This window comes from Filicampus tigris, chromosome 15 (assembly GCF_054856515.1).
Source record: "Filicampus tigris isolate MCC_2025a chromosome 15, RoL_Ftig_1.0, whole genome shotgun sequence".
Taxonomy (NCBI): Eukaryota; Metazoa; Chordata; class Actinopteri; order Syngnathiformes; family Syngnathidae; genus Filicampus; species Filicampus tigris.
Window position 1 is genome coordinate 385,672 of NC_141231.1, and position 20,174 is coordinate 405,845.

A 20,174-nucleotide genomic window follows, 5' to 3' on the forward strand; every position below is an offset into this window, starting at 1 on the left:
TCAACACTTCCCTATTTGCTGCTTTGGATCGATGCCCAGTGCCGAGGGCACCAGAGTGCCGCTGAGGGCCTCTGAGGGATGCACAGCTGATTAGCAGTGTGTGCGAGCGACCCCATAGGGAGATAGGGCGATCGGGGATCGTCCGGGTCGCCAGCTATTATCAATACGTTTTGTTGTGGAAATTTATATGCTTTTGTCAATAATTGTAAGCTTGTTTGTAAACTGCCATGCGTTAAATTGCTTATTTTGAGTTGCTTTTTCGAGCGGATTGCGCATGCTTTTTGAGTGTCATTTGATGGTATTTATTTGGTTCTGTACGCATTATGTTGTAATCGCCTCATATGAGCATTTGATGATGATGACTTTTCTGTGGATTGTGTGATTTTTCTACTGTCTATTGTCAACTAGCGTGGAGACGAAGCACTTTTTCTTAAGTTTTGAATTTTGAGTGTCAGATTGAGGTGAGGAGACGTGGAACTTCACACCTTGAAATGTTTGGTCTACATTGCGGCGATCCTATGAGCTTGACTGTTGTGTGTTCGAGACAGCTGTAAAAAGGAGGGGTGATAAAAGGAGAAAGGAAATAAAATGAGGGGGCCTTGCTGTTAGACGGAGGGATGGTTAGATAAAAATTATATGTTTCATTTGTCACGGGGGAACATCCCAAAGTGTTACGGTAACGGGGGAAAAACAAATTACGTTAAAATCTAGCAGAGTTTAAAGCAGATGGTGGTGTAAGCATGAATGCCTGCACTTTTAACTCATTCACTGCCAGACATTTTCAGACCCTCTTTTACCCTAACCTTTGAAAAAATATTTGAAAAAATAAATATCAATAAGTTCCTGGTATTGATTGGCTGGACTGTGAAAAGACAAATAAATGTGTCAATGGTAGTGAGTGAGTTAATGGGGGAAAGCTTTTGAAAGGGAGTCTTAGTGAGAGAAGTGTGTGTGACTGGTTATGCTGTACATGCAAAGTCATGCAACTAGTGTGTGGTTTATAAGCCAAGCGTGTCTTTTTTTTTTCCTCCCCAATACTCAAACTCTCTGAGTCTCTGCTCCCTTCATCTGATAAGAAGGGCCGTTTGTTTGGTCTACAACTTTTTTCCTTCTTTTCTTGCTGCCCACTAAGTTGTATGTCATTAAGTTGACTTTTCATATTGTGTTGGATGAAGCTAATTTTTTGAGGGGGATTTAATTGGCGTAAATAAAGGGATTTATGTTCCCCGTAAGCAATCAATGAGCCTTAATTGGATTCTGCAGATTCTCTGTAAGATTGATGTGTGATCTGTGACTTTTATTCCAGTTAACATACGCACCCATTACTCATATCTCCTGATAAGACCTGGTAAATTTTAGGTATTCATTATATCCATAGATAGATTTGTTTAAACATCCCTCACCCACTTAAATTACTAAAATCATTTCTAGTTTTTATTTTATTTCTTTTGCTTATCCCTTCACCGCTTTATCTCTCTCTCTCTCTCTCTCGCTCTCTCCCTCCTGATGTGTGTGCGAGCAAGTATGGACCTATAATTTGAGACTTTGGTGGACATAAGGGGGAGATAAATAGTGGACTATCCAAGGATTCAAAACCTTTTATGTAAAGCATAATGGTATTTAATTTAAGATTCTCCTATTTTTCTATAAATTATTGAATCGCCTCGCCCCGGCGTACCTCTCTGGGCTCCCCCACTCCTATGCACCTTCCCACAGCCTGAGGCCTGCGGACCAGGCGCTGCTCGAGGTGCCGAGGACAAAGAGGAGCCTCAGAGGGGGTCGAACCTTTTCGGCTGCTGGTCCTTCCCTTTGGAATGACCCCCCGTTGGATATTAGGCAAGCCCCCTCCCTGCCCACCTTTAAAACCCGGTTGAAGTCATATTTCTATTCTCTGGCTTTTGATCCGACCTGAGACCGACAGATTTTCAGCTGTTTTCTGGTGTCTATTGTGTTTTATGTTAATTTATTGATTCCATTTTGTTGTATTATGGCTATTTTGTGGTTTGTACGTAAAGTGCTTTGTTACAGCTCTAGCTGTTTTGAAATCTGCTATATATAAATAGAATTGTGTTGTACTGTATTGATAGATGAGTAGCTTTGATATTTGACACTTATTGGTAATTTAGGGTAATCGCAGGAGCTTGGTTGTACTAGCAGAGGCTCTTTGATGTACTGATTTATGTGGCTGTGGGAGTAATTATTCATATAATAATTACTATCATTTGATAATCATACTGCTCATGATGCTTTCATAACCTAATCGCAAGGAGGTCAGGAGAAGTCAAGCTAACATTTGCTAATATGAAGGTGATTGCTGAAATTTCCTCCTACGTTGTCGATTTCTCTACTCATGTCTTACCACACAAGTATTGAGTAATTTTCCACCTACATGCAGACACATAGACAGACAAGTACAAGATGTTTCAACTGCCCTTTTGCTCACCCCATCCTTTAGGGTTGGAACACCCATGTATGTAGGGAGAAGGGAGACGGAGAGACTTTTTTAGAACGCCTATAAGAATTGTATTGTTCAGTTCTTCTCCGTCCCCCTTGCAAGCTTTGAAATTCAAAGAGAGTGTCTTCATCTCCTTATTTTGTGTGGTTTTCATAAATGTCTATCTGATGAACCTGACAGTGGCGTAGGGACGAATGTGAGTATTTGAGCATGACATCCTATTGTCATCATCTTCCAAACCGCTTATCCTATACAGGGTCGCGGGGAGTTGCTGGAGCCTATCCCAGCCGTCAATGGGCGAAGGCAGACTACACCCCGAACTGGTCGCCAGCCAGTCGCAGGGCACACATAGACACTGTCACTGAGCGGGAATCGATCCCACGCTGCCCGCACACAACTCAGGCGTGTGTACCACTACACTATCAGCGGACATCCTATTGTATTAAAAGTAAATCATTGCACAACAGGAGAGAGTCTGTTGTTCAAGTACATTGTATTGGACTGTTTTGGAATCTGTTAACCTGATATTTGAAGTTTAAGAACAAGCGTGATGGAGTTTTATTCAACATTGCCAAGTAGCTTGTTTTTCAGTTGTAGATGTAAGGTAAGTGTCTTTGCCATCGTCCTCCATTCTTTATAAATAGTTCAATATGCCATCCCTGGTTTATGTTCAGTTAATATTGTTTTTAATGCTTGTTGACCTGCTTATTTAGTTTGCTTAAATGAGATTGAAAACACTGGTTGTCGAATTTGCTGTGATTTGGGTTCTTGGGAAACCAAGTGTTGTACAGTATGTTGTACTTTCTATATTTCACTGCACAATTGTAACGGCAGTCCAACTTGGATTTTAAAAGGGGGATTACGACAACAACACAGAATTCATCAGTGCACAGAGGCCTTCAGCAGCGCATTGTAAACAAACATTTATATTACTCAGAAGTATCGTGTTGAACTTACACACTTGTTGGCAACTTGTTCTGAACACTGATCTTAATATGTATTCACGTTAATATTTTGTGATAAAGAAATTAATTTTCTCAGTTGTCTTGAGTTTACATGTTTTAAACAAATTAAGTATTTAGAACTTCTGGATTTTTTCGTAGCGAAAACATAACAGTTCTTGTTGTTTTCCTGATACTACAAAACATTGATTGTATACAATAACCAATATATCCTTGTTGCTATAACAGTTTTAAAAAATATATATAAAAATAAAATTAATTGTATACTTTTTATATAAACCAGTGCAGTTTATTGAAAATAAAATCATAAAATACTAGTTTTAGTACATGGAAACTCTGGCCTTCTCAGCTTTTTTTCTATCCCTTTCCGGTCATTTAAACATTTGTCATTGTTTCTTTAAAGATTTCCTCCACCAATTTCCTTCATTATTCGAACATGCACACAGGCTCGTGTGCAGCGGGAAAATGTTAAGACGTTGATTGCTAGCTTGATTGTATGGTTGCACCTCCCTTCATTCTATTTTATTTTTGATAATGTGGACACAACATCTCGACTGTTAATCTGTGTGTTTGTAGGAGGAGATAATGTTTTGCAGTCTCACATGTTTCTTATATATTTTTACTGCATGGCAATCAAATAGGACCTACTATACATAAGGTGCAACTTCAAAAAACATATTTAACACTAAAAGGAATAAAGTTCAAGTATTGCACACTCAACTGCACACCACAAAGAGTTTAGTATCAAACTGTCATTAATTCAAAGTTAGTATTGCAGACTCAAAACGAATACATAAGCACTGCGGCGGAGTGATCGTCTCGCAACCCAGAGGTTGTTGGTTCAATCCCCAGCCATTGTGACCATAGTGAAGTACCCTTGAGCAAGATATTGAACCCCCAGTGGCTCCTGATGCTGTGTCATCAGTAGATAAATGAGGTACACTGTGAAGCACTTCTGAGTACCAAAGGTAGATAAACGCTATACAAGCGACAGCCGTTATACCCATTTAGCACTATAATTAGAGATTCAAAATAATTAAGTGGTGGTAGTACTGTACCGCCAATATTAACAGCTTGCTTGAACATAAAGAGTTCAAGTTAAGTTTACTCATTATTTGTGAGACAACAAGTTCCCACGTAAATATATTTTTTAAGTAAACTGAACTTCTTGTTTCTTACAGTGCACGTTAAAAAAAAGGAATAAACTGAAGCGCCAGGCTTATAGTGATCTATCCTGCACTGTTCCGTAAAACACCTAGAATTTATTAAATTAATATACACTCACATTATCTCTAACTGTTCTACATATTACCTATATAGCACTATAAACATGAATTATTTTACATTTTATATTTTTCTTAAACCCCAACGAAAAACTACAACCGCTTTAACACATCATCATGTCCATTCCATAATTTCACATCTAAAACTGAAACACATCTGCATTTTATATTCGGCCTCACTTTTCATATTTCAAATAAAAAAAACGTTTTAAATGAATGTCCCCGGGCCTTGAGTTTGACACCTGTGTTTTATCGACATTTCCCCACACTTGAGCACAATATGTCAGAGGTAGACTGCGTATCACCATACACCATACATTTGATTTGATTGATAAAAATCTAATGAAGAGTGTCCTTTGAGTGACACCATAGCTCCCCAAGGGGGAGACCTATAAAGGTAGCCACAAAAGGTGCGAGTAATTAGGAAGGTGCTTTGTGTGAGCTTGAGCCACAAAGTTTGATCTCCAGGGTCTAGCTTGACCTATGCTTCTTTTGCACACAAAAAGGGACCTTGACGCCTGTGTTAAACAGAAGGGAAGATGATTTAACATTAAGCATCTTTGGTGAGCGCAGTGAGGCATGCTTGTTAATTTCCTTTGATTGGTTTGAAATATTGTATTTGTACTTGTGATTTTGTATTAGAGTATATGGAATATTATGTGTAAATGAGTGTTTGTTTGATGTTTTAATATTGATGCACAAATTATGATTGTCCTTTGAGGGCTGGAGGGTGACTTTCTTGTTTTGTTTATCCTGGCACACAGTTTTCACGGTGCTATGGTGAACCTGATGACAATGATTCTGCTGCGACTAAAATAAAAAGACACCTTAGGCATCAGGCTCTTTGGGGTTGCAAGGGTTGCTGCAACATATTGAAACCTTAAGTGGAACACTGATTATGCCAGATTGTTGACAACCCTGCGGAAGTAATGAGTGATGAATAGTATAAAATATTAAATAAATCAATAAATACACCCACAGCATAGGGTTTTATTAATTGATATAGCCATATTTTCTTATTTCTGAAGCCAGACTGGTGGTCATTTACTTAATTATATTTTTCAACAAAAACATCGTCTTTCTATAAATTTTTCAAGTAGTTTACAAAATTTAGGTAAAAAAGAAACCGGTCTATAATTGGACACAATGGGCTTTTAACCATTTTTATAAATTCAAATCACCTTTGCTATTTTCATTTTATCAGGAAAAAATACCTGTTAAAAAGGATTGGTTGCAAATACAGCAAAATGGTTCAATTACACAATTAATTACTTCTTTTATGAGCTACATATCAACATTACCTTAATTTTTTCACACAAATCGATTTTAAAATGAAATATAAATGTTATATATTCAGGGAATACAGAGGTGACGCGAGTGAGAGAGAGTCACTAGGCGTTTAAGAGTATTGCTAATTTGTACTTCAATAATTTACTATGAGTTTGGTTCAGGTGTTTTGTTATTTTAGGGTGATGCGTTCCGGACCTTGTCTAAGTGGATCTGATGTGTGTGTGTGTGTATATACATATATATATATATATATATGTATATATATATATATATATGAAGTATTTGTTGTATGTAGGGGTTAATTTTTGTTAATATCTTTAGTAATTTTCACCACACATGAAGAATAGGGATATAAATTAAGAAAAAATGGAGAAGGTGTGGAATTTAATGAGTCTTAGACTTCTTCGCACTATCTTTTGAGCATGGAAGACTTTTTAAGTGTGCTTTGGCTAATATTTGCTTGTTGTTGTTGTTACTATTATTTTGATTTTTATTTGTATTTGTTTTAGCAGTAACTGTTGTTATTATATTTTTTTTATACTTATCTTCCTTCTCTTTTCCTCGATGTCAGGGTGTCTAGTACCTATTGATTGACAGAAATCTTTATACAATCAAGGGCTCTATGCTATGCTATGCTATGTTACGAATGCATTGCGTTACGTTACGGTTAAGGTTTTGTTTTGTTTCATGACTATCTTGCTGTGGTGCCAGACTTTCTCAGACGAGGACAATGAATGAATGTCCCCTGAGAGCTCATGGCTCATATTAATTGATAGACAGAAACATGGGACATTTTGGCGGGAGATATAGTTGAATTTATAGAGGTACCTTCAATAAATTCTCATTTTCAAAGTAATGTTTTCATTTTGTTGGGTTAACAAGCATGCCTTGTTTTTGTTCACGATGTAAGTGTGAATTATTTTGTTAGTCTTCAATTATCTGTAATGACTTTGTTTAGGAGCAGAGAGACAATATTAAAACCAATCACAACAGAATGTTGAAGGTATATACTGTATATAAAAAAAGAAACTATATCTTTTTTTGTGGGGGGAATCAAATCATAATGGAATTGACCAGTGGAAATGCATAAAATGTATGCATTTGGTATGTGGTTATTTTACAGCACAGAGGATCCACATATTATTCAGTTACACTAGAAAAATCCAACTTTTACCATAACTCATTTTCCTTCACACTTTCTGCCTGGACTCAGCATCTCAGACCCAGACGTGGGTCATAGAACTGTGGGGAAGCCATGGAAGGATCCGTGGGGTCAGCGGGGAATGCAAGTTGGACTTCCCGTCCGATTTTACCTTGAGTGGATTGAACTATAGTCGACGAATTAGAATTATGCGCTGATTAAATTTATATTATCTATTGTATATTGTATTCTATGCACTGTATATATATGTCCAACAATTGGTGTATTGTCACTTACGTGTTTTTTTTTAATACATATCTAAAGCAAAATCTCAGTCTCCTGTCTTCTTGTTGACTAGCCTAATGATTGTCACATTGCAATTGTGCCCTGGTTCCTTCCTGAACCAGGTGCTACAAAATACATTATTATTATGATGTCAGATGAATGAGAAACAGTTGGTGGACCGCTGAGATTGTCCCGTGCGGCTCTTGCTCTTGTGTGTCGTGCTGTTATAAAATACAGCTGGTTTGGAGCAAAAGGCAACCCGGAAGTCGCCTTTTTTATTCCATGGGGGAATTATGTCAACAAGCACCACATAAGATCATTATTTTATTGATTTTGACTGTAAATGTATGTACTACTATAACACATGATTTAGTTGCCGATTGATATATATATATATATATATATATATATATATATATATATATATATCTTTTTTTTTTTAAATAATTTGGGGATTGCATGCAGCTTTCCTGCGAGGTCCACCGGGAGAGTGTGCATTCTTGATACACCACATGTGCATTCAGTGCTGCCTATAGTGCAGTGTTTTTCTAACTTTTTTGAGTCAAGGCACATTTATTTCATTGCAAAAATCCCGCGGCACACCATCAGCTGAAATTGGGTAAAAAAAACTTTTTTATATAAGCATTTTTTAACTTTGAAGAGTGACGTTATATTATAACATCTTGAATAGGAATTAAATAAACACAAAGAAAAAAGTATTTTATAATGTTTCATACTGATACTTAGTGTGAAACATGGGCCTTGTGCTGGAGCTTAGAGGAATTTCGCTTTAGGGGTTTGGCGGATGCCTTAACTACTTAATTACTTGTACCAAATTCAAATGAGGTGTAGAGAGAGTGAGAGGGAACCAAATTAACAATTAGAATTTACTAACAAGTGATTATTAATGACAAACAAATTTAGTTGGGCGCCCAAATTAATACTAGTAAAATGTTCTGGTCAACGTTGCCGCGGTTAATGGAGGAGAGAGGCGGGTAAACTTTTCTCCGCCGGCGAGTGAGCGGGTGCACCTGCTGCCGAACGTCGAGGAGGAGCTCCAATGTCGAGGGCGGCCGACCGTTGTGACGACGGGGGACTCCGAAGACGCTGTCCAGTACAGCCGAGGCTCACAGCCTCACAGTCTCTAAAAGACAATTAGCTACCTGTTGCTGCTGCCACCTGCTGGTATGGAAGAGTGCTACAATGTAGCAAAGAAATGATTGCGCTGCCAGGCGCTAGACCGCACAGGCACACAAATTAGACAATTTCCCACGGCACGCCTAACAATATCTCACGGCACACCAGTTTGAAAAACACTGCTATAGTGGGTTCCTGCACGCACACTGTACTCTCACACCCTCTCGTGCATCATGTCCGCACCGCACTTCGTGGTGTCGTAGAAGGTGACAGTGTTTGGCTTCCTTTCGCGGTCATCCTCAGTCCCGCTGTGCATGCTGTTGAGTATGAAGATGGTCTTCTTCCTTTTCGGTGCATATGCGGTCATCGTGGCATCAGTGGTTGAAAACACCTGATGAATAAGAAATTGTTTTTATTTCAATTAAACGATTTTCATAGGGAATTTCCACATAATGACACACTTAGAGGTGTTGATGGAAAACAAGACCGACAACATACCTGAATGGTGTATTCACTGCAGTCCGTCTGTCCAGCTGACGGAGGAATTTCCCGGCAAATCTTGTTGACTGTGCAAGGATGGTGGTTTTGATGCGGTGTGAAAAAATTGTCCGTGGTGAAAGCTGCCCTTGTTCAGGAATGGTTCCATCAGTCTCACCACCACATACTCCAGACAGTTTCTCTCTACTTGGATGAGTGGGATCCTTGCCAATATATGGTAGGACATTGCAAATGTACTTTGATTTCAAATCACAAGCCACCCAAAATTTAATGCCAAACTTGTCTAGTTTTGTTGCGTGGTACTGCAGGAAACAGCAGTGGGTCTTTGACGAGTACAGATTTTCATCAATAGTGATTTATCGACCAGCGATGTAGGATTTGATGCAATTGGTGACAAAGAATCCCCATACATCGGCTATCGGTCAGAGCTGGGCATTCCGCCTATATGATGGACCGGTCCATCTATCTGCCTATGACGGACGCCCATTTTGTAGGCGATAAACGTTTTGTAGACGGAACCTTAAAAAACTAAACATATTAAGCATAGTCGGCAGCCCATTCTTTTTCTGTCTATGTCATCATCTATTGTCTACAGTACATCCACGGTGAGGCTTCCACAGTGAGTATTTCATTTCAAATATCGCTTGGCAGGTGCAAGTGGAAGTCAGTCAAAGTTTGGAGACGGAAACGCAGAAGCCTGTTTAAAATGATAGGCGGACTAACCCATAGGCAATTACTATCTCTGTTTCTATCCTGAGGTAATGGCCACATTTACAACTGAACGTTTCCATTCCCCTTACCCCACTATTCATCAACCAATGGCAACATTTACATATAGAGGTGCTACTTGTAGCCAACAGTGTCACATTTGCAAATTTGTCTTTCTGACCATTCCCTTGGCACCAATGGAATAGTCCAAAAGTCCTGTAAAATCTTGGACATAATTAGTGTTAAACTGACTGCTTGCAAATATTTGTGTGACTCAGATGGTTATTAGTGGGGGTGGGCAGAAAGACGGTGTGAGGATATCCTTTTCAAATCTGCAGTGGAATGTGTTTAGGTTGTCAGCCAGTCCCTTATTGTTCTCTGTTTGGGGGGATGGTCTCCTGTAGTTTGTGACTGATTCTGCCAAAGGGGCCGATGCCCTTGTATTTGCAAACCTACCATTGTTAGTATAACCAGCCCTCAACCGTGGAATAGGATAAGCCCCCAATTCAAAATAAACCGTGCAATCAAATGTGTTTTTTTGTTGTGACGTATACTTCGTGAGCAACCTCACTCTTTGGTGGCGGGAGTCCATCCTCATTCAAAATGGTGTGCGGGAGAGATGAAGGCTTGTTAACATCATTCAGCATTAAATTAGTTTTAAATGCAATTTTAGATGCAATCTATTGCAGAAAAGGATATCGACAAAGGATACCTTTGTTGGAAATAACTGTTCGTCAACCGTTATGTGCTGTCCTGGGTTTTACGACAGCACACAGTTGTGAACAAAGCTCCCCCAAAAGTCTGAAATAGCAGCGAATGTGCCCGTCTACATTCCAAATGAGTTCCTTGCTAAATCAAGCGTAAATATTGCATCAACTCATGGACGTGATTTCAGCAATGCCGAAGCATTTAGACAAACAGTCACGCACGGCATTCTGATGTCAAAATGAGGAAGCTTTGCAAGCGACTGGTCACCTTGTGTCTTGCAAACAAGTATGCAGAATTTACATATGTGTGGGGCTAGTGATGATGAAGGCTAGTGGTGATTGACTGGACCTTTGAATTGCAAATTGTAGTCAGGTCTCTAAGGCCTTGTCTACACGTAGCCGGTTTTTTTAACATCCGTATATCCCCCCGCCCACCTGTGTTGGGATACACATTAAAAAAACGCATCCACACGTAACTGCAGAAGTGCGTTATCAAACGCAAGCCAAGCCTCTAGGCGGCAGTAGTTAGTCAAATACTGTCCATTCGGAACTTCCGTCCTTTGACGTCACTTCTACGAAACCAAAAACACGGCGCCAAACTCGTTCGGGAGAACCGACAAGAGGTAAGAATTGCTTTTAAACCTTTCACAGAGAAGCAGGTTGCGGACAAATAAGTAAGCAAAAAGCGCATCGAGAATGGCTATAACCAAAGCAGCGCCGCGAGAATCCATGTTGACTCGCATGAAAACACAAGTCGCACAATGACGTCAAAGTATTGTCGCACGGTGACGACGTAAATCTCCGGGTCCAACTGTCCACAGCAAAACGCGGATCGGAGATATCCGGAGATATCCGCAAATCTCCAGTCCGGCCAGTTTTGCGTTTTCATTGAAAAAACTCCGGGGACGTGTGGATGATAGGGCTAACCGCAGGCTTATATCCAGCGTTTTCAAAATGTGTAGACAGGGCCTAACCCTGCTGACCCAATGGAGTGGGGGGGGGGGGGACTTTTCCCTGGGCGAGATTGTGCAGCTTAAGCAACATAGCGTTTTGTGTTTTGTTTTGTTTTTTTATGACCATGAACATTGTTAGTAAATGATCACAACAGGAAAAAGGCCCAAACATCTGTTTAATAAATAAAAACGTAAACATTTTCATACAAATAATGATGACATTTTTGAACTATGAAATTTCATTTTAATGGACAACATGAGGTCGGAAACATAAGAAATGATCAATTGTGACTTGCGCGAATCTGAATGACCACAACAGGAAGTTAAAATCCCAAACATTTGTTTAATAAATAAAAATGTAAATATTTCCATACAAATAATAATGACAAACTTTTGTAGTAACACATTTAATTTTAATGAACAACATATGAGGTCGGAAACATACGAAATTATCAATTGTGACTCGCCATTTACGACCTTGAACGAACCCTGACATGAACATGCATTTTTCTACCCTCGCCAACAGTTGGAAATGTTCGCCCCTAATTTGGGAAAGGGGCTTTAGACTCGGAGAGGGGGCATATATTTGATGGTTAGCCCGGGGCCTATGAGTACGTAAAGCGGCCCAGTGCTGCTTTAAACTTGTGTCATAAGTATTTAGAAGGGTGGGAACAACATAGGGGGTTTCGCAACGGCGTAAATCCCTCCAAAATAAAACCTAAAAAAATAATAACATTTTAGAAAATAATAATAATAACAATAAGTCAACCTCTACTTCACAATTTTTCATCTATTGCGGGGGGTTCTGGTCCCCATTAACCGCGATAAACAGGGGATTACCGTATAAGTGCAATTTTCCTTGTAATTCTAAAGAATTGCATACTCACTTGGATGAAAAATTATAGATATAGATAAGATAAAATTATTTAGATTGAAATCATCACTTGTGAAGTATCTGTAGTAACATATACACACAGAATACATGTGTTGAATAAACAAACTAGTATTTTCTTAGCTCTTTGTGCTGGTGAGTGAGACATGGGCTGGATATTCACATAATAAATGTGCATTTGTAATAAAGCAAGGTGCAACATTTAAACTAAAATATATTCAGTGATTCTAATAGTGGTCGACTGGTTAGCACGTCCGCCTCACAGTTCAGAGGTCGTGGGTTCGATCCCGGCTCCGGCCTCCCTGTGTGGAGTTTGCATGTTCTCCCGTGCCTGCGTGGGTTTTCTCCGGGCACTCCGGTTTCCTCCCACATCCCAAAAACATGCATGGTAAGTTGATTGGATACTCTAAATTGCCCCTAGGTGTGATTGTGAGTGCGGATGTTTGTCTCTGTGTGCCCTGCGATTGGCTGGCAACCAGTTCAGGGTGTCCCCCGCCTACTGCCCAAAGACAGCTGGGATAGGCTCCAGCACGCCCCGCGACCCTTGTGAGGAGAAGCGGTACAGATAATGGATGGATTCTAATAGACCTTCCACTGTGACGTCACATTTGTATGCTGCCTCAGGGCAGGCGGTTGAGTGAGTCACAAACAGAGGCGAAATAGTCGCTAAGTCCGTTATGTGTTTCTAAAAATGGTTGTGTGTGTGTTTCTAAAAATGGTTGTGTGTGTGTGTGTGTGTGTATATATAAATAAAAAAACACACTCACAAATGGTGCACATGAACTGGGCCAGTCTGTCGATGATTCCGACTCCCGGGCCATTTTTTCTCCCTAGTCCGCCCCTGGTATCAGCGCTTGAACAATGAACTGTACACATTTCAACTAACACTTTTGACAACACATTATTTGTACACAGATACAGTGGTAATAAAGTAAACATGAATATGTTCTCCTAATTTTTAATATGGCAAATTATTAGATTCTAATCAGATACCATGTTGCTTCTTGCAAGAGCACATGTTTCGGAATTTTGGGAATAATTAAATTGTTTCTATTAGTGCTGGTATTCAATCACTCACTCTATATCCTGAAACCCATATCTCACTGAGCAGTGAAGGTTTGCAAGTGTGTACGCACGTAGCAAATGTTTTTTTTCTCAGGTTTCGTTCAGTGTTGTAAACAGTTTCAAACAGTTGGAAAGACATTCGCCAGACATTCCCAAACAGATTTAATGGTCGCAAACAGTTTCGCCATTAAATTGGCCATCAGTTTTGCCATTTAAATTGTTGGCGAACGTCTTTGCGACCGTTTGCGACCTTGAACAAACCCTGACGAAAAATCTACGTACGCACACACTTGCAAAACTTCAGCGCTCGCTCTGTGAGATATGGCTTTCAGAATATTGATTCTCTTTATAGCTGATTTTTCTGCCACAGTCCAAAACATATTCCATGTTCTGGTCATTATTAGTCATTTCATTTATCATTGCAATTTTTCGCATGTTCAAAATACAGTGTACTTCAAACGTTAGCTCAGAATGGACAATGTTTTACTTCTCATCTACCCCGTCCTCCCCTGCTTGGAGAGAGGGCTAGGTGATGATGACTGAATCTGATGTTGCTGTATGGATTCTGCTCTGACTGTCCGGGAAGGATTCAAGGTGGGCCACCTTCACGGAGGCGTAGCTATGGAGAATTCTGCACTGACCGACTGGCCTAGGTTTTGAGCAGGATCCACTTCACAGAAGAAGTCTTCCTACAGTACCTCATCTTAAATGGACTATCACGCGGTTCTAGCTCATATTGTCTCGCACCACATTATGTGTTCATGTTGCCCACTCGGCATCCATTGCAGCTGGTCATCCTGGAAGGTGCATTCCGTAGATCTGTGGTCCCTTCTAAAATTTTCTTCTGTTTTCCCCATATGGGGCTTTTGAGCTTTTGCTTACCTTCTTGGGGGTTTAGATCAGGGAATATCATTAATATTTGTCAACTTCTGGGTTTAGAGCCCTTTCCAACTCTTTTGTGATCAAGTTGTATATAAATAAATTTGACTTGACAAAAAAATATGCTTTCTTCAAGGATAAGCGGTTTGGAAATTAAATGGATGACTGAATGAATAAATACACACTTGAAAACAACAACTAACCAAAGGCAGTTACAATGACATCTTAAAAATGAAATGGTTACAGGATTTAGGAATAAGCAATGGAATTTATGGTTTGCACAATTGTGTAACAGACAGAAGTGCATAAATAGTCATGAATACTCATGGGTGAATAATCCATGAGTCTTGTGGGTATGACAAAGTATGATAGTAACTGACAACATTGATCATTACTTTGTACATACTGACTTAGAGCAAACCCATTTTGATAATGTTCTGTTTGTGGATAAAGCTAACAATGTGGAAAGATCGAACATTGTATTGCTTGATAGTGTTATATTACATCTGGATGTTGGTGAGAAGTACTGCTGATCAGTTAAAGCTTAACTCAGTAATTATTAACCTCGATTTTACATATTTTATTATTTGTGTGAAATTAACATTTGTTGTTTTTCTCTTTAACATTGTGCAACTGATGCAAAGTTCATTTTGCGCAGTAAATTTACAGTATGTTTTGAATATGAAAAATATCACATTTTATTCTCCAATTATGAAGCTTTTTGTGAATGCACATATTAAACTTCAGTATATTAGAGTTCAGTACCTCCCACATGGTTAAAAACAAATAAATGCCATCCCTGTGTTTCTATGGCGATCAGTCCAGGGTGTCCCCACCTCATTCCTGGGGCCCTATTTTGGTAGAGTGGCTCCCGTGTGCTCAGTGTAAAAACGGATGTAAATTCATTTTCATCCCAGCACAAGTCTAGTCTAGAAAGTTTGGGTCTGTATTGCACTCATCTGGGCATGCCGGTACATGAAGCAGCCTCACTAAGGATGCACCTGATAATTTGGTGACAGTAAGTAGTCTGCGCTCGGCGTAAAAGTGGGCACATCGTCATTTTCGTACAGGGGCAATGGTTTAGTTCGGCGTGTTTGTTTATTTGGTAGACGCGCTACGCCTCACTGGCCGTTTCTGCCTCACCCCACGACCCCCCCCCAGCACATCTGCAAATTTGGTTACAAAATGTAGACAAAATTTTAGATGGGCTGAAAGTAGGTCTATTTTGCAGTGCAGGTGGTGTAACGCGATTTTGGTGTAATTGATCGAGGAGCAGGCAGAGAAATCGGCGAGTGGTGGATGTCATGTATTTCATTCATAAATAATCCCTCTGCATCATCATTCATTACCTTGAAAAATCTCTTCAAAAGCACTCAAATCACTATTGTGAATGTATGTGGGGGGGGGGGGATACAGTGTCTGTGCTCCCCCTACAACGTAAATGTATTAGGTGCCTGTTAATCGTCCAATCAATAATAGATTAATGTGAAGGAGCATCCCACTGGGATAGAGGGGGCGTATCCTTCCTCCTGAATATGAAAATCTATAACGGATGCCTACCCCCGATTTCATTGTGGCTATAAGGCTATTCTGACGAGCTGACGGCCAGGACTTTTAGCTCAGCTGTTAGTGTTGTACGTGTCCAAGCCCCGAGGGCTTATGATGCCAAAGTTTTTTTTTTATTTTTTTTTTTATTTATTTTTTTATAGTTGTTCCTGCAATGTCAGGAACAACTATAAAGTACTCGTTGTTTGCGCTAGGCTTTCCCTGAATTTAATGCAAATGATGCCGCAAGGATTGGCCGAAATTCTACTTCCATCCCACAACAGCGCAAAAAGCCGCAAACGCCCCATTATGCCCAGTTCTAACAGAGCAAAGTCTAGCAAAATACCAAAAGAAAGAAAACTCAATTCAGTTGGACTGAACTTTGCACTAGATTTGCACTCAGCACGAAAATAGGGCCCCCAAAGTTAGTCGGCATACACTCGCTTACCCACCACAACCCAAAAGACTACAAGCGCTATACAAAATGAATGGATGGAGGCACTACATATCAGTGTGTACAATTGTCAAGATAGACTTGAGTTGAAAATGAGTTATTTGACAATCATTTTATAAACAATAGGAAAAATGAATAAAATGCTACCAAGGTTGTGGTATATGAGAGAATGTGTAGACTTTTCCACACAAGCTATTTGGTCCTGGGCAACAAAAACTAAATCAGTAGGCTTCCAATGAATCATGCCAAAACATGTTATGCACATCCAGCAGAGTTGCCAACTTCAAAATATGCTTCTGGAGAATGCTGTTCTCAACCATGTCTTGTTTGGGGAGCTCGGGATAAGACTCAGGGAAGCTCTGTGCCTCCTGCAAGTACAAAAAGAGAAACAGACATCAATTTATTACCTTGAGGGGAACAGTAGTGTTTTGTTTTGTTTTTTCTATCTAATCTGTTCAGGAGAAGTACAGGCATTTAGGAAGATGTTATTTGTGGTTTATAATCTGTATAAGGGTTTTATTCAGATTAGAGGTTGAATCCTCTATCAGACCAATCATTGTTTTTACGACTGCGCAATGATGATTATTATAGCTTGATGCCCTTGAAAATATCTTTAGCACTTGGAAAAAAACGAGTTGGTGAGTGTTATCGGTTTTGCAAATGGTACACAGTCTACCTTGAAACTTGTATAAAAATATTTCATTCATCAATCATTGTTTATAGTGTGTTGTATTTCTTTGAACGCTATGTAGGTAAATGGTATTACGCAGTCAATTTCAAAATCAGTATATAACCTTGTTGATATCATGGCTGGAAAAAAAATTTGGGGGACAATTTTCCAGGGCAGTCAAATGATGTCATTCATTTCCATAAAAAAAAAAAAACTTTCCCATGAAGATTTACATATGTAAAGACCTGCTGTTTGCATTTTGTTATTGCCTTATTTCTTTGTTTGTTCGGGACACTAGGACCATTTATTGTGTTTTAACATCAGATGCCCATTATTTTTACAAATTTGAGCTGTTTCTTATTTTCAGGGGTAAAAAAGTGAATGTGTCCTAAATATTTTTAATTTAAGAAAGGATATTTTTTGGGCTGAATTTAAATGTAAAATGACCAACTTTTAGATGTATACAAAAAAAGAGAAAAAAAATAGTATTTACTTAAAAGATTAGTGTGTAAGAGTATTCCGCTTACTTTAACTAGTACTTAACACTCAAAACAAGATGGAGGGGATAGTTTCAGAACAGTTAAGACAGTAAATCTTAAAATGTCATGAATTTGCAATGTACATCTTGGAGTGATAAACATTCCTGTCAATTTTCATAGCCCGAGGTCAAACGTGATTGAATTTTGTTGTTCTTCTTAAGGTGGCACTACAGAGCAATTTTATTTTCATTGTTTATGAATGACAACTTTAAAGTATGCGCCTATATGCGTGGGTGAGAAGTTATTCGAATGTGTTTGCTGTTTGTGGTTATCCACAATTCTCCTGTAGTAATGTGTAGATATTTGTTTTAATGCCATAATATTAGTTAAGTACAGTCAATGGCCATTGACAAAATCGTTTACCATCTGATCAACTTAATAAAGCACATAGCAATATTTAATGTAAAACTTCTCAAATCAAAATGACTATAATAAGTGTCACATGAAAGCGATAATTTACATTTAGCGGAAAACGTGATCATATTCAATGGTAAAGTTTTTGGCGGGCAATTGTAATGAAGTTATTTTATTGAGGCAAATGCTCATTTAGCTATTGAAAAAAAGGGGGTGGCAAATTATCACTGGCACTAAATGTTACATTGTCAGGCTCATTTTGGGTCAAAAGCCAAAGAATAAAAATGTGTTGTCAAACGAGTTTACAGAGAGGGGGTGAAGGATCTGTCCTATAGAGTAAGGCTGTAATTACAAACTCTATATGGATGGCTTTATATTAGCCAATACGTTAGCAAAAAAACAATATGTTAGTCATATGTTGATCAGTAATTGCATTACACAATAATGCAATGGCATTACACGGTTATGGGCATCACAGATAATCAGTTAAATATCAACAGTAATGGAATCCCTTTGTGTCTAATATATTTTGTGTGCGCCAATGTGGCACATACACACATATTCATTCACGTACAAGTTCACACGCCTGCGGACATCCAATCTATTGTTGAGACTAGCATCCAAACTTTGTTAAGACTTATTGTCAGGGCAACATTATAAATGTGAGGGTTGAATTTTTAGACCGCGCCCTTTTCTGACTTCGCCTTTCATGGGTATGAGTGTTCGCAAGGTAAGAAAAGCATACCAGATCTGATTCTGTATGATTGCTGTATTCCAGAGATTGAAAGAAATAGACGACCAAATTCAATCAACTTGTGTTCCATTGGAGGCCTTCTTGAAAGATAAAACGAACAGACATTGAGTAAATAGTTGTTTTTTCGTGAATTGATAAGCTTGACCCGCTAAAAAGTTATCCCCATCAAACCGTCCCACCAGACCCCCGTCCCCAAAATGGGCGTCCATCCGAGATGGAGGGACGGACCGTTACGGCCCTGGGACGGACTGCCCAGCTCTGTTAATAATTAAGAAGCAATTAAAAGTAAACTGAAAATGAATAGATGGCAATCAGGAATTGGTTTTGAATGGTGGTCTAACAACAAGAATGAAAATCTTAAAAAGTAACTACTGTATAAGGACTTACCCGAAATACTTTATGTAGTCTCAATGTCGCTGAACAAAATACAAAGCGGATCAGCAGCAGTCGAAGAAATTCATCACCAAAGAATTGTAAAAAGGCTTGATCTGTAGATATTATAGAAAAAAGGGGGATAAAAACCATTGAGTAATTGTTTATTATTTCAGATCCCCATTAGCTGTCATAAGCTTGACAGCTCTTTTTGGGGTCCTTTCTTTAATTCACATACGTAAACAAATTACACTATATTATTTCAATTGGTAAAATTTTATTTAATTTTAAATGTTATAATTCTGCTGGACAACAGCTACGACATAGAGAGCATAGACTTGTGTGTGCGTGTGTGTGATTTGAGCTGATTTGACACCTGTCCTTACGTCACAAGGGGACATGTAGCAGAAGGATGTTACATTTCATTTCAGAGGCCGGTGCCACAAACTAAAATGACACTATGTTTCCCAGCATGCCTCACAACCCCAACAGGTGTGGCTGCTTAAGCCACTTGATTAAAGCCGGCGTGGCTGGACGGCAGGAGGGGGAAAATCAAGGAGCAGAGACAGAGTGGGGGGACAACAGAAAAGAACTGGGGAGAAGCAAGAGGAACAACTCACTCAACGTGGAGTAAAGTTGCTTTTGAATTCTGAGAACAGACTTTTGTTGGAGCCTTTGTATTTTTGCAAACCTGTATTGACACATTCGTCCACTTTTGTTCCCTTAAACTGACACGTGAGAAAGAAAATACATTTTGCTTTTGTTGAAACCTTGACCTCTTGCCCTGTTGAACCTCTTGTGATGTCACAACACATATACAGTGCATGCCACACAGATTGTACCTACACTGATAAATGTGCAAAAATAGGCCAAAATTTGTCATTCGAAAAAATTATAACTCACTTCCTGTACATTTTAGGATGTGGCTTTCACTGACTTGGTGCTACACGTTCCTCACAATTTTCATTGCTCTAATTCAAATGTACCAAGTTAGGGCTCCATTAAACCTCTGTAGGGGGTGCTATAGAGACTTTTTTTTAATGACAACTTTAAAATATCACATTTTTCGACAGGCCCGATATGCGTGCAAAGTTTGGTGAGTTTTCGTGCATGTTTAGGACTTTCAAAATGTGAATAATTGTGCTCGACAATAATAATGAGGAAAAAGGAAAATAAATAAATAATTCCTACAAAACCATAGGGACCTCACAGCAGTTGGCCCTAACAAAAG

General features: G+C 39.1%; 1 protein-coding gene and 1 pseudogene across 2 annotated transcripts in view; both read right to left on the reverse strand.

Moving 5' to 3' along the window:
* LOC147135069 (pleiotropic regulator 1-like) overlaps nucleotides 1-8,920 on the reverse strand; it is a 29,001-nt pseudogene extending 20,081 nt beyond the window's left edge.
* A 2,656-nt stretch (nucleotides 8,921-11,576) lies between these two features.
* Nucleotides 11,577-20,174, reverse strand: part of scai (suppressor of cancer cell invasion) — a 97,959-nt gene continuing 89,361 nt past the window's right edge. For both annotated transcript variants that reach the window (XM_086052927.1, XM_086052926.1), the window contains exons 16-17: nucleotides 18,959-19,059; nucleotides 11,577-16,622 (exon numbers count right to left, since the gene is read on the reverse strand). In XM_086052927.1, coding sequence (XP_085909053.1) covers nucleotides 16,476-16,622; nucleotides 18,959-19,059 — 248 coding nt within the window. In that variant the 3' untranslated portion in view covers nucleotides 11,577-16,475. The remainder of the gene's footprint in view (nucleotides 16,623-18,958; nucleotides 19,060-20,174) is intronic.